We start from the raw sequence: 12,359 nt of genomic DNA on the forward strand, positions 1-12,359 counted from the left end.
CGGTGCCCAATCTTAGTCAGCACATGCAAATCATGACTCGGCTGAGTCAGAAGCTGACTCAGCACTGCTAGGATTACTAATATGACTCAGAAAGCTGGCCTAGCTAAGGAGTATAAAATGTAGCCGAATCGGCATGAATGAGCAATCAATCAGTTCCACTCTAATCGCGCCCGGCAGTCGTCTGCCGATCCCTCTCTGTCAGGCCTCGAGTGCCTGGACAGCTCCTCTATCGACTCTACACAGCCGCCGTAGGCTGTTCGAATTCGTTTCCCTCGCTCTATCGTCTTCGCGACCAAAGGAACAACTGACCTCTCTTTATTTTTTTTAGGAACTTCGACGCTCGAAGCGTCTCACAAGACCTCAACACAGGATCCCTCAAGCCTTCCATTTAGGCCCACTCTCATCTTACCTTTTATAGGTATCGCCGACGAGCTCTCAAGAAGCTTGTCCCATCAAATTCAAGTCAGGTTCAATAACCGACGGCCAACTGAGCAATCCCCGACTTAGGTAGCCCGGGACCTCAGGAGTTTGTGCTTTTGGCAGAAGAAGCTGAAGAATCGGCACTACACCTCTATCGCCTCAAGAATTCCTCTCGCCTCTTCGACACAGCCATCACCACACAAAACTCGTTCGACAACGGGTTGCCAATCAACGCATCCACATTGCGTAGAAATGTGCATTTTGTAACCCCAAGTACGCGAGCCCTGAAGTGCATGCGCACTGTCGTCGCTCTTAGCTGGCTGTCGCAAAGTTTGGGTAGCTGCGGAAGATCAGTGGTGTGAACACTCATATTGCACTGTCACTCTCGTACATCCACGATTTCACCGCTATCGTCAGCCACGCTTTGCCAATAGCCGCGCTAAAAGACGGTGGTGTCTTATCGTCTGTCTGTCACGAATGGCGATCGGCGGGTGGAGAAAACGTCCTTCATGATCTCTGCAACGACTGTGCAGAGAAGCGTCACCTGGGTACCTCGTCGACCTGCGATGTCCATGAATTCCACGGCGCGCACACCGGGACTCTTTTGCTCCCTTGCCCGCGGTCCTTTGGAAGAGCTGCGGGAAGAAAAATTTCCATGGCCTCATTGTCGTCATCCGTTTGTCGTCTTTGCAATGGGTTAGCGACGGGTTAGATGTCCTCTTCGGTCAATGGTCGGTCAGTGAGCCGTCGAGAGACGTGATGTCGGTCAAAGGATATCCATCTGATGCGTGCGATTGATGCGTCCCCTAAAGCCTAAGGTGGGGGGTAAAGCGAACATCATCCCTAATGGGATCGGCAACGCACCATCCGGTTTCGACATCATGGTGGATGATGCACTCATAGGTTGAACGTGTGGAGGTGTGCAGAAGAATTTGTTGAAAATTTTCCCCACTGTCAAATACAGGCATTCCCTTACCCTAAGACAGGTTAGAAGAGCACATTATCACCTAATACCAATCCTCCATACATTCCCTGAGCCTAAGTTGGGTTGGTGGAGCACGATGACACCGACTGTAGTTTTACGACCTTAGGTTCAGTCCGCCTTCCGGGGGACAGGGGACAGCTGCAAGTTCGGGGCCGTGGGAAGTTCACAAACTGACTGGAGTCAGTTAAATATATTCTCACAGTAAGCAACATAATTCTCACGATCAGCTCAGGCCCTGGATTTTGGCGGGGGACAGGGGACAACATGGGAAATTAGGTTCAGTTCGGGCTGCCTGTAAGAACCCCTAGATCGTGGTACCTTAGGCGGGTACCGAACTGTCGTGGTTGTTAGACTTGGCGTAAAGTCTGTCGTTGTAGTCTAGGCTGTGTCGTGTGACTTAGGCGTGAGAGTCAAGACTCTAGGTGCACTAGGTCGAGTGGGGGTTGTTGTTGTTAAGGTAGCGGTGTCTTAGTCTTAAGTCTGAGAGGCCGTAACCGAACCGTCAATCGTTATAGCGCTAAGGGCGTGTATAACAGATGGACGAGCTGAAGTCCATCGACTTCAGCTAGCGTCTTATATACTACTATACAAGTACTGTACTAGAACCTTCCAGTCCCTACCATAACGTTCTATACTATTCTACAATGTTCCTTGTGAGTCACAGTCGAGTCATAACCTGAGTCACTACAAATCCTAGAACCTTCAGGCGCGTTCCAGCGCCTTCTACAAGGTTCTACTCTATTCTGTGTGTCATTACTAAGCGTTCATGACACTGCCAGGGGACAGGGAACGAACCTAAGGTCGTAAAACTACAGTAATGCTGGTTGGTCCACGTCTCTACCTGGAAAAGAACACTGAGCCATACTCCCGGATGGCCATGTCCCCTACCCTAATGGTGGAAGGCAGCACAAGCTGCACCGATAACCATTCTATGCTGTTGTCAAGCCTATATCACAGACAACAGACTCGATTAAGTCCAACCATAATAGCCCCGTTTTTCATCACCGTTCCTGCCCTCGAGACAAACAAACCCCTAACCTGCTAATGGCTAAACTAACCAACTAACCCTTCTAATACTAACCCTAAGCTAAGCTAACCATCTAATAGTTCTACTAATAACTGTGATTGCCTCATTCTCATCACCGTTCCTGCCCTCGAGACAAACAAACCCTAACTAACCCTTCTAAACTAACCTTCTAAACTAACCTTCTAAACTAACCGGCTAAGCTAATCGACTTACTCAGCACTTCTGTGGCTATACACTGACCTGCCAAACAGCCAAAACTGAGATGGGTGGTGTCAGGGTCAGCGCAACGAGAGATGATCCAATGAGAGCCAAGGAGGCTCCTTGGGTCACATGACCACGGAGGGCCACGCGAGTGCATTTTATGTGCGATGCTACTGTCTCGCAAATGTTGCAACTTAGGATTCACACAAGACAAGATGGTAATGCACAGTCATTATGATGCAGTCATTGCAAGCCTGATATACATGGTGATAGTATACATTATGAGAACCAACATAGTGTTGCATGACAAAAGCGAAGCAAGAGGGAAAAAAAAGCGACAAAGTCTAAGGATATGACCAAACCTCTACTGCTCTACTTCGGACAAGGGGGACACATGAATGGCAACACTGGGTGGCAGTTGAAAGCCTCGAGGAAGCACTTGATAAAGGCCTCGAGGACCATGCGCTCGTACATGTTGTGCTTGAGCGGTGCCTGCGCAGGATACGCCAGTCCTGTTCAATATTGATCTGTCATAGAGCGCGCCTCATCCCACAAGACGTACTTTTTGCCGATCTGCCATCCGTGCATAAGTTGCGCGAGGACGTGGATAGACTTGATGCGACCGGCTGGGTCATGTTGCGCGATGCTGCTGTTGCAATTGTTCATTTGGCCGATCAGGCCGTCAACGTAGCGGAGCTGGTCCCTTGCCATGGTCGTCGTCAAGGTCATGGACCAGTAGACATAGAAGTTGAGGGTGCGCATGTCAAGGTGGAAGCCCATGGCTTGGACGTCCCACATTACGACCCCCATCCAGTCCTCTTGGAGGAGCCCGGGTGGCGGCTTCTTGCGGTCGGGCCAGTTGAAGTTGAAGAGGTTGTACGAGAGCGGGCTGTCGAGCGATGGGAGTTTGATCTTCTCCGCGATTAAAAGTCTTCGGACGAGTGTTGTGGCTTCCACGGCGGCCTTGTCCTTCCCATTCCGGTCGACAGTTGGAGGGTTGACCGGGTCGAAGTACCTCAACCACAAATGCGGGTCCAAGAGGGAGGACCAGACGCCCAGGGTGAACCGCAGGGTTGACAACACCGTGAAGTCATTTGTGATGCGGGGATGGCTCATGAGTTCCTTATATTTCCAGCAGAAGAGAATCCAGCCTGTCCGACGCCAGGCGGCGGAAGCGGATGGCTTGTCCATCAGAGACATGGGCGGTGACGGCAAAAGCACCTCTTCGATGACGATCTTTGTGTTGTCGTGGTACCTCCGCCTGATCTCATTGATGAACGGCGCACAGCTGAGAACCCACTGCTCCCCCTCGAAGTCGAATAACGCGAGCTTCTGTAACTGCACCTGCATAGCCTTATTCACCGTCTGCGGGATGCGGTGTCGAGATTGTGATGCTGGGTCAAGTGGGCCGGCAGCGGCTGCATTGCGTGCAACCTTGGTCTCTGCATGGGCATATCAGCGACGAGTAGATAATGCGAGCGCTGCGACAAACATACCTCGCAACAAATGCAAAGGTCCCACTGTTGGTCCCGGAGACTGACGTGATGGTCCCGCGCTCAGCTCCAGCGACTCCCCCCAACCCGAACGAACGGCTGACAAAGACTGATAACTCGCCCACCCAGACTTGGTGGTGTTCTCGAGCGCCTCGTATCCGGCAGATTTGACGCTGACAACGGACCCAACGATGACACCTTGGACCTCGTTGCAACCGAAGTGCGCGGGCAAACTTTCACGCAACGTCTTGATGACCCGCATTTTGAGTCCAAGGGATGACATGCGGAAGGCTGGCACTTTCCTGGCCTGCTTCCACGGGGGCGCGTTGTGAATACACCAGCTCGCAGATAGCGATGTTCGAGGGTAGTTGCTTGAAGGGAACGTGCATCCACACTGGAACACCCTGCTTGTAGAGTGTGGAAAGGTCGGTCCAATCCGTGACGAAGGCCCCAATGACTTTCCGCGTGGTTCAGTGATGGTCGAAGTCCCGGTCGTCCTTGCTGCTCAGCCAAAGATAAACTCCCCACATCTCGAGCATGGAACGTTGGGCGTTCGCCCATTCTAGATGCAAATTTTCGATGCGATACCCGAGTTAGACCGCGGCATGGAAGCACGTGTGCCTGGCACGAGAGAATACATTGTCGACGAGCCAGACAATTTTGTTGTCACCTCCATGAGGGGGATTCTTCTGTGCGCAGCGAGTCACATACCAATCATTGACGAAGTGGTAGTGCCGCTCCATCTCCTGGAACTCGGCACCCCAGATGGCAAAGAAGCTGGGCGCGGTGCTCCAGTACTGTTGCGGATACAGGTCCGTCCGCAAAGATGCAATATACAGGCCAGTAGGGGGGTTGTACAAATCGAGGGGGATCCAGGGAACATGGGGCTCTTCTTCTTTGTAGAATTGTGGGTTGAACACCCAGTCGTGCAGGCCAAACTGGCCGTTTGAATACAAGTGCATGGCATTCATGCGGAAGTTGGGCGGATGGGGGTGGAGGGGAATATATTGCATATTCGGGGAGTAGAGAACGGTCCCCAATGGCTCGCGATACTTTGCGAGGATGATCCTGGCATCAAAATATCACCATCCTGTACGACGATGACGACATCAGCATGGAGTCGCATATCGTCAAGTATGAAGGGTACTCACGTTGTAACAGCGTAGGAGACTGTCTGACGCGCTGTAGCGACCTGGGAGCAGGGGAATGGAGCTGTGAGTCGAAGTCTATTGAGATACAACTAGGGACAGACCTGGGAGCAGGGGAATGGAGCTGTGAGTCGAAGTCTGAGGACTCTGGGCTCCATCCCTGCTCCCTAAATACATCTAGCTATGATGGAAGCTATAGTAACAGGTAACAAAGGGAGATATCGAAGCTATGGAGATAGGGATCAAGCATGTGGAGATGGACAGTTGGAATCAGTGATCTAAGCAACCAACTGACTGTTGGACCGGTTTCATCAGTTGTGTGGTCAACCAACTGATGCCAACTGATACCAACTGATGTGAACAGATGGGAGGCATGTAGCCAGGAGACCGGCATCAAAGGATGATCAGAGCAGCCAGAAAAGCGGTGACCAAGGGGAATGATGGATGGTAACCACCTAGACTGATCCATCACCATCCTCAACACGTTGCGGATCCCACTCACAATTGACCTGGTGCAGGTCTCCAATGAGGGCTGGCCCGACACGGTTGGGCTCTCCACGGTTTGGATCCGGGTTTTCGAAAACAGGGTGCATATTAACGCCCTCCGCGTGGGGGTCACCTATGTTGCGGGGCATAGTAGCAGCTGAGAAGGGACAGTGAGGCAACAAAAAGGTGACAGAAAGAACAGAACTTACAATGGGAGTGACGCTGCTGCAGGACAGAGACAGTGGTTGAGGAGCAGCAAAAACGAGCAGGGGGACAAGGAGACGGGGACACGAGGATCCAGGGACCAGAGAGGGAGGTCTTCAAGTGATGCGTACACGTGGTCCGACGAGGTATCTATAAAAAAAAGAGCAGAAAGGAGGACTGAAGGTCCTTCTCACCGATGCAGTAAACCCGAAGGTCTACTGGCCAATCGTGTGTGCTGAAGGCACACACATCTGGTTAGTACGATAAACGGTGGCACTGGCGGCAACGAGGGCGAGGGCGGCAGTGAGAATGGCAATGACGGGTGACAGCGATGGCAAATGCGAATGCGACAGTGAGAACGGCGACGGTGGGCAATGGCGGGCAACGGTGAGGACGGTGGTGAAAAGTGGGCGAGTGAGCGGCAAGTGGGCGAGCGAGCGACAAGCGAGCGAGGTCAAGGGCAAGGGCGGCGGCAAGGGCAAGGGCAGTGGCGAGGGCAAGGGCAGCGGCAAGGGCAAGGGTGGTGGCAAGGGCAAGGGCGGCGGCAAGGGCAACGGTGTGAGAGAGAAATGAGAGCTGGACAGAAACGGAAGGGACGCATAAGTGTGCAAGGTGGCATGAGAGCAGTATACCGAATGAAGATATCTTCATGTGATTGTGCCCACCGCCCAATGTGGACAGCCACCCCGCATTTCCATACAGAGCAATAGCGCAGTCCATACCCTTTAAGCAGAACACGGCGCGTTGACTCAAAGAGCATGATAGACGAGGTAGAAATAGCTTTGACATTAAGTATACTAGTATACATGGCCGATTGCATAACTTAACCAACTTTAACACACGATTCGGGCCAAGAACATAAAAATTAGTTAAACTATACTCAGTCAGCAGCCAGCATTAATGAGGATGAGGAAACACTAACAAAAGCTCACCGAGACGGAGGTGTCACAATATACTGCAGAATACAAATAAGTAAACAAATCTGCCGTACGGCAACGCTTGCCAGAGCACCAATTCCAGTGCTTCTGCTGTTTTGGGAATTTGCAGTAATGCCAACTCGCGTGTGAGGAGCTCCCGGACGTGGCGTAGCAGGTTTGCATCTTCAAGGAGGAACATGAGGGCGGGGAGGATGATGTCATCATAGGATAGCAGGGAACAACCATCCTTTGACAGGCAATCATACTCCAGGTGAATCATAGGGAGCAGGCCAACTTTACGCTACAAAGACGGTTAAGATCACATGGCGCTAGCGGCCGACTTACAATACGCACCGTAGGAAGCGCGCACCAATGGCATACACCAATTGTTGCCTCTTGGAAGCTATTGCGTTTCTTCTTCCAATTGAGTAGCTGCCCCAACAATCGCCGCCATGACTGGGCGGTGCAGTCTTTGAGGTCATGCTTTGCGTCCTGGTGTTGCATGGCGCACAAGACACAGCGTTTGGCGAGATAATGCATACTAAGCTCGATATCAGCCACAATCGAGTCCACTATAGCGCCGTGGTGATGAGCATGCGCGGTGTTGACAGCGCCTTCCATAGGCCGAGACTGTGTGGGCTTCCGATGTTCCAGGTACGTGGTGAATTTTGGGCTGTTATCGGGAAATTCGTATGGTCAATCCAACCAGGTAATTCTCGGCAGCCTGTATGAGTAAGGGGTCAGTGGCCGTATATTGCAGCAAAAACGCGAGGAGGACGTACGGCATCATGATGCTGTAAAAAAGCCAAAGTGACAGCGTTTAGACTTGTTCCGGCACGGTCAGAGGACGAGTCGCTTACATGCTTGTTCTAACGGAATGATGGCTCTCGAGCTGATGTACCTCATTGATCATTGAATGATTCGCACCGCGCGAGTGCGGTGTGGGCCATGCATGTGCCTGGACGTTGAGGCTTGGGGCTCGACTCACAGCGTGAGATCCTTTGTATACGCTGAGATCGATGTGAGGCACTGTATCTGCCGTGCGCGGTTGAGGTCCCCAGTTAGCGGCACTGAGTGGCAGTGCAAACCCAGAATACGGATAGTCAACAGTGTCTGTGAAGATGTCGCCAGTGCATGTTGAATGGCTCGTAAGGCTGTCACGATCGAGTGACAAAGGATTGATCTGACATTTCTTGCTCTTCGCAGCGTCAGCGTGCTGGTTGGGTGGAGGTGGTCGGCGACGTGCGCCGGTGACGGGAGTGGGGGGAACCTCCACCCGCTCCTGGTAGTCCTCTCGCACCGTGGATTGACGACTCAGGGCGACAGTCTCAGTTGGGGCATAGCTGGAGGAAGACCCAATATCAGCGTACATTTTGTAATTGCGGCCTCCGCTGTGACTTACCGTGCAGCAGGATCAACGGCCTGCAATGAATGTACATTTGTGTAGAGCGGAGGTGCACGTGGAAGCATCTCTGCAGGCACGAACTGAGCGACGATGTCCACGCTCTAGGGTAGTACAGCGGTCGGGAGCTCTTCTGGGTAATCCTGCTGGCAAAGCTTTTTGCAACGAGAGCACAGCTCCGTGTTTGGGATGTCAATGCAGGTCTTCTTTTCACCATCAAAGAACTCGTGGAAGAAGTGGCGGATGCAATCCCCTTTGCACACACATGAGATGAACTTGGTGGCACCGAGCAGAGCGTCATGGTCTTCCCGAACTTGGTAAATGTCCTTCTGGTCAAGGAACCAGATTTGCACCGCCCGTCCATCACGTCCTGCGTGCCCTGCCTCTTGCTTGGCAACCAGGGCGTGAGATGGGAGCCCATACATGAATACGTCCCTAATGTGACCGATGTTGATGCCGTACCCGAGAGCGAGTGTAGCAACGACAACGGGGCCTCTATGCGCCCAGCTGTCGTAGGTGTCCATCTGTCTTGCTCCGATAGCTTGCTGTGATAGCAAACGCAGCTTAGCGCCAACGAGAGGTCCTTGCACTGCTCGATGGTGTGCATGATATGATCGCCGGATATGATCACCCTGTCCGCTGTACCGTACGGCTTCGTCACTTCACGTAGCTTATCCATCATCCAGATGAGAGGGTGTTCTCTCAATGTACCTGTAGATATACTTGAGCTCTGGCCGAGTGATGGGGGCACAGATGGTCCCAAACGAAGGGCATCCAACGGTCTTCAATACGTACGGAACGATACATGGTGGACACGTCGTGGTGAGCAGTATCATCTGTACATCAGCGATGGCGAGCTGCTGCAGCTGAGCAAAGCACTGCCGAAAGGTTACTTGCTCAACCAGGACGTGAGCTTTGTCAACCACGAGTGTCGTGATATTGCCGCCGGCCGCTTTGTTGTTGATCCAAACAAAGAATTCGTGGCGCACAGCGTTCTCCGGTGACACCAGAACGACCGCCACCTGAGGACGCTGGTTCTGGAGGTGTGTGCCATGCCAGAGGCCCAGTTGCTGACACTTGCTCTTCCATTCCCGTACAAGGGCACGAAGAGGTACCAGGACAACGGTGCACCTCAATGAGTCTCAATGCTTTCCAGCTTTGTGCGCTGCATCCAGAAGCTGTGCAAGTTTTAGAGCATGGCATCGTTGATCATCCGTGAGCTCCAGGGAGAAGTGGTTCAGCATAAGGCCAATAGTGGCTCTGATGACAAAAGGAGGACGGGGAACACTTTGCAAACGTATATCTTCCACATCTTGATGTGTCCCACATGGCCGGGATTGTTATCGCGTCTGATGGTGACAGTCAGTACAGGAAAAAAAGAAAAACTGTCAGGGCACGGCTCCCACACTCGCCTCATGTCTCATTGTTCCCTTTCTGCTTCCGCTTCTGTCCCATTCCGTTCATTCCCCCTAATACTTCCGTCTCCCTATTCGGTCACGCTCTCCCGCGCCCTCCTAGGCTTCCCGCGCCCTCCTAGGCTTCCCGCGCCCTCCTTTTGGCATCTCCCCTATTTCGTTCCGTCACTCGGCGCTCCTAGGGCCTCCGCACCCTGTGCGGCCTTCCTAGGCCGCTCCACTGGTCATGTGTCGGGCGCCCGAGGACCCTCCTCTTCTCTCATTGGACCATCTTTCGTTGCGCTGATGGATTACTCATCTACTATATAGTTGCCTGTCGCACCAGGGAGCAACCCAGACTTGTTCTCTCAGCTGCCTCCCTGCCTTGTGCGACAGGTATGTGTACTTCCCCTCGTATCTTTGTATATATACTCAGTTGCCTCCCTGCCTTGTGCAACAGCATCTCCACCGCCGTCCCAGGGGATCCGCGCCACTCCTAGGAGCTCCAGCGTGTACTCTGACAAAAACAATAACGATTGTGGTGGACTCACATCCCGTTATTCGCCTACATTTCCCAAACAGTGTATGGCTCCCTTTGAAGCACATCGAGGGCGACGTCAACATATTGCTCCATGTATAATTGCAGAAGCCCTAACGCCTCCGGGTCCTTTGAGCCATCGAAAATCTCTTGAAGCTGAACGCCAGTGCGACCCTTCATGTATATGCACATGCCAGCCCTCCCTCATCTCGGATACGGACAGTTGGCGATCGTCCTCTGGTTCAGAGATAGGGACTTGCTCGAGGGAAACATGCTCGAGGTCGGCATTGATGAGCTTCCAAGCTGTCGCTGCGGCGGCATCATTGATGGGCTCGGGGAGGAAACAATACAAGATAGGAAAGAATTGTTTCTGGATTGTCTTGCTGAAGAATGTCTGCGCCATAGACCGATAGCACCGCTGAGCCAAAGGGACAGACTTCATATCTTCGTGTGCACGGCATTGTGTATGCCAGTGAGCGAGCCCCGCTTCAGATATGGCCCCCGTGTGACAAAAAGTGCAGAAAACAATGGAAGGGTGTAACGTAAGCCTGTAGATGATCTGCTGATTGCGAGGCCATATGCGTTTCGCCTCCTCAGGGCCAACCAGACCACACCGTTCGCATAACTTTTGAAGAGAAGTCTTGTTTTTCTTGCTCAACTTTCCGTTATGTTTGCTGTCAAAATGGCTGTTCAAAGCAGTGGGGTCGAGTGCGTAACCACATTTATGACATATGAGAACACAATACGTAAGGTTGACCGTACACTCAGCCTTTCTGAGCAATTTTGCTGTCTTGTCTTCTCCATCCTGCAGTAACTCATCTCGGCCGAAGTGAACGGTGGCCTGGATCCATGCAACTTCGGCATTGCGCTCGTGTTGCCCTATTCCCTGGGGGCATCCTCCCACTCCAACTCCAAGCCAACCTCAATGTCGACATCGTCCTCGTTACCTAACACCAACCAGATCTTCTGGTCTTCGTCATCCATACTTTCAGGTTCCTCGTCTCTGAGATGCACCATAGCCATGGGATAGTCGACGTCGTCTATGTTGTAGTAGTCGAAAAGGGGGCTCGATGGCAGTGTGCCGACTTTAACTTCGCTGTCGTCGTTGAAGTTCTCGGCCTCGGCCTCGTCCTCGTCCTCGTCTTCATCTTTGTCCCCAAAATTGCTGTCGTCTTTGTCGTCCTCGCCCTCGTACTCATCCTCGCCCTCGTCCTGGTCCTTGTTGTCATCCTCATCCTCGTCGTGATGCTCATCGTCAGCCTCGTCTTCAGCTTCGTCAATCAATCTAGACTCGCAGCGGGCCTTCTTATGCTAACAAGGAGACGGGCGGGCGGTTTCCTCGTTCGACCTCTGGCACTTGCTCCCAATAGAGGATGCCCGCTGGAGGGTCTCCGCCTGCGGAGCAGAATGCGGCAATGGACACGACTTCTCGTCCTGAGAGGACCCGCCGGTCGACAGTGAAGACCGACCTGTGATACAATGCACCAGTGAGCCGATCATTCTGACAGCGGCATCAACAGCGGTCTGGGGTTGGAGCTGCTCGTCCGTGGAACCAGACGCGACAGTGGACGAGGCAATATGCGTCATCATGTGAGTCTACGAATTGTCCACAGTCAGCACAAGGATTAACGAAGCCGAAGGGAGCCACTTACACGCGCTGCCTGGGCCCCTTTGCAGGACCGGCCACAAGTCCCACACTGAAAGTCCTCCGTGTTACTGATGCGCGTCGCTCGATGCTTGACGCCGTCAACGCGAACGTGCGTCTTCTTTTGGTGGTATTTCTCCACGTGGGCCTTGTAATGATGGTCTTTGTCCTGTGGGTTCGGGCAATACGGGCGATCACAATGATATACCGGGCCCGGCGGGTTGCTCTTGATCGCAGTCCCTTCTTCTGCGGGTGTAGAGGGTTGCGTGGTTGAAAGGGTTGGAGCAACCGGCGTTGACAGAAGAGCGGGGGAAGACAGCAAAGTGGCATGCCCCGGTATAGGAGGGGGCAGGACTGCCTGCGAGACAGATGGAATGGCAGAGTCTATCGATGACGAAACGATTCTCGTGTTGCATTGGCGAGTGACGAGGAGTGCGCTTGCCAGCACGCGACTACAAGCAGGCAACGATCTGGGCAAGCATTACGGCCTGGAATGAGC

General features: G+C 52.9%; 4 protein-coding genes across 4 annotated transcripts; 1 reads left to right on the forward strand and 3 right to left on the reverse strand.

Annotated features, from left to right (window-relative positions):
- Window positions 1-3,149: 3,149 nt before the first annotated feature.
- PUNSTDRAFT_135041 (uncharacterized protein) lies at window positions 3,150-5,909 on the reverse strand (the record flags this gene model as incomplete). The annotated part of the gene is made up of 6 exons (XM_007384552.1): window positions 3,150-4,075; window positions 4,130-4,530; window positions 4,838-5,194; window positions 5,278-5,318; window positions 5,379-5,398; window positions 5,777-5,909. The coding sequence occupies 6 exons, from the start codon at window positions 5,907-5,909 to the stop codon at window positions 3,150-3,152; spliced, it is 1,878 nt and encodes a 625-aa protein (XP_007384614.1).
- A 370-nt stretch (window positions 5,910-6,279) lies between these two features.
- On the forward strand, window positions 6,280-6,537 carry PUNSTDRAFT_135042 (uncharacterized protein; the record flags this gene model as incomplete). Its single annotated transcript, XM_007384553.1, has 2 exons — window positions 6,280-6,331; window positions 6,380-6,537. 2 exons carry the CDS (start codon window positions 6,280-6,282, stop codon window positions 6,535-6,537), a joined length of 210 nt encoding a protein of 69 aa, XP_007384615.1.
- Window positions 6,538-8,387: 1,850 nt separating this feature from the next.
- On the reverse strand, window positions 8,388-8,807 carry PUNSTDRAFT_135043 (uncharacterized protein; the record flags this gene model as incomplete). The annotated part of the gene is made up of 1 exon (XM_007384554.1): window positions 8,388-8,807. The coding sequence occupies one exon, from the start codon at window positions 8,805-8,807 to the stop codon at window positions 8,388-8,390; it is 420 nt and encodes a 139-aa protein (XP_007384616.1).
- A 2,287-nt stretch (window positions 8,808-11,094) lies between these two features.
- Window positions 11,095-11,802, reverse strand: PUNSTDRAFT_135044 (uncharacterized protein; the record flags this gene model as incomplete). The annotated part of the gene is made up of 2 exons (XM_007384555.1): window positions 11,095-11,480; window positions 11,532-11,802. 2 exons carry the CDS (start codon window positions 11,800-11,802, stop codon window positions 11,095-11,097), a joined length of 657 nt encoding a protein of 218 aa, XP_007384617.1.
- Between the last annotated feature and the right edge of the window lie 557 nt (window positions 11,803-12,359).

The sequence above is a fragment of the Punctularia strigosozonata genome (genome assembly GCF_000264995.1).
Source record: "Punctularia strigosozonata HHB-11173 SS5 unplaced genomic scaffold PUNSTscaffold_7, whole genome shotgun sequence".
Classification (NCBI taxonomy): domain Eukaryota; kingdom Fungi; phylum Basidiomycota; class Agaricomycetes; order Corticiales; family Punctulariaceae; genus Punctularia; species Punctularia strigosozonata.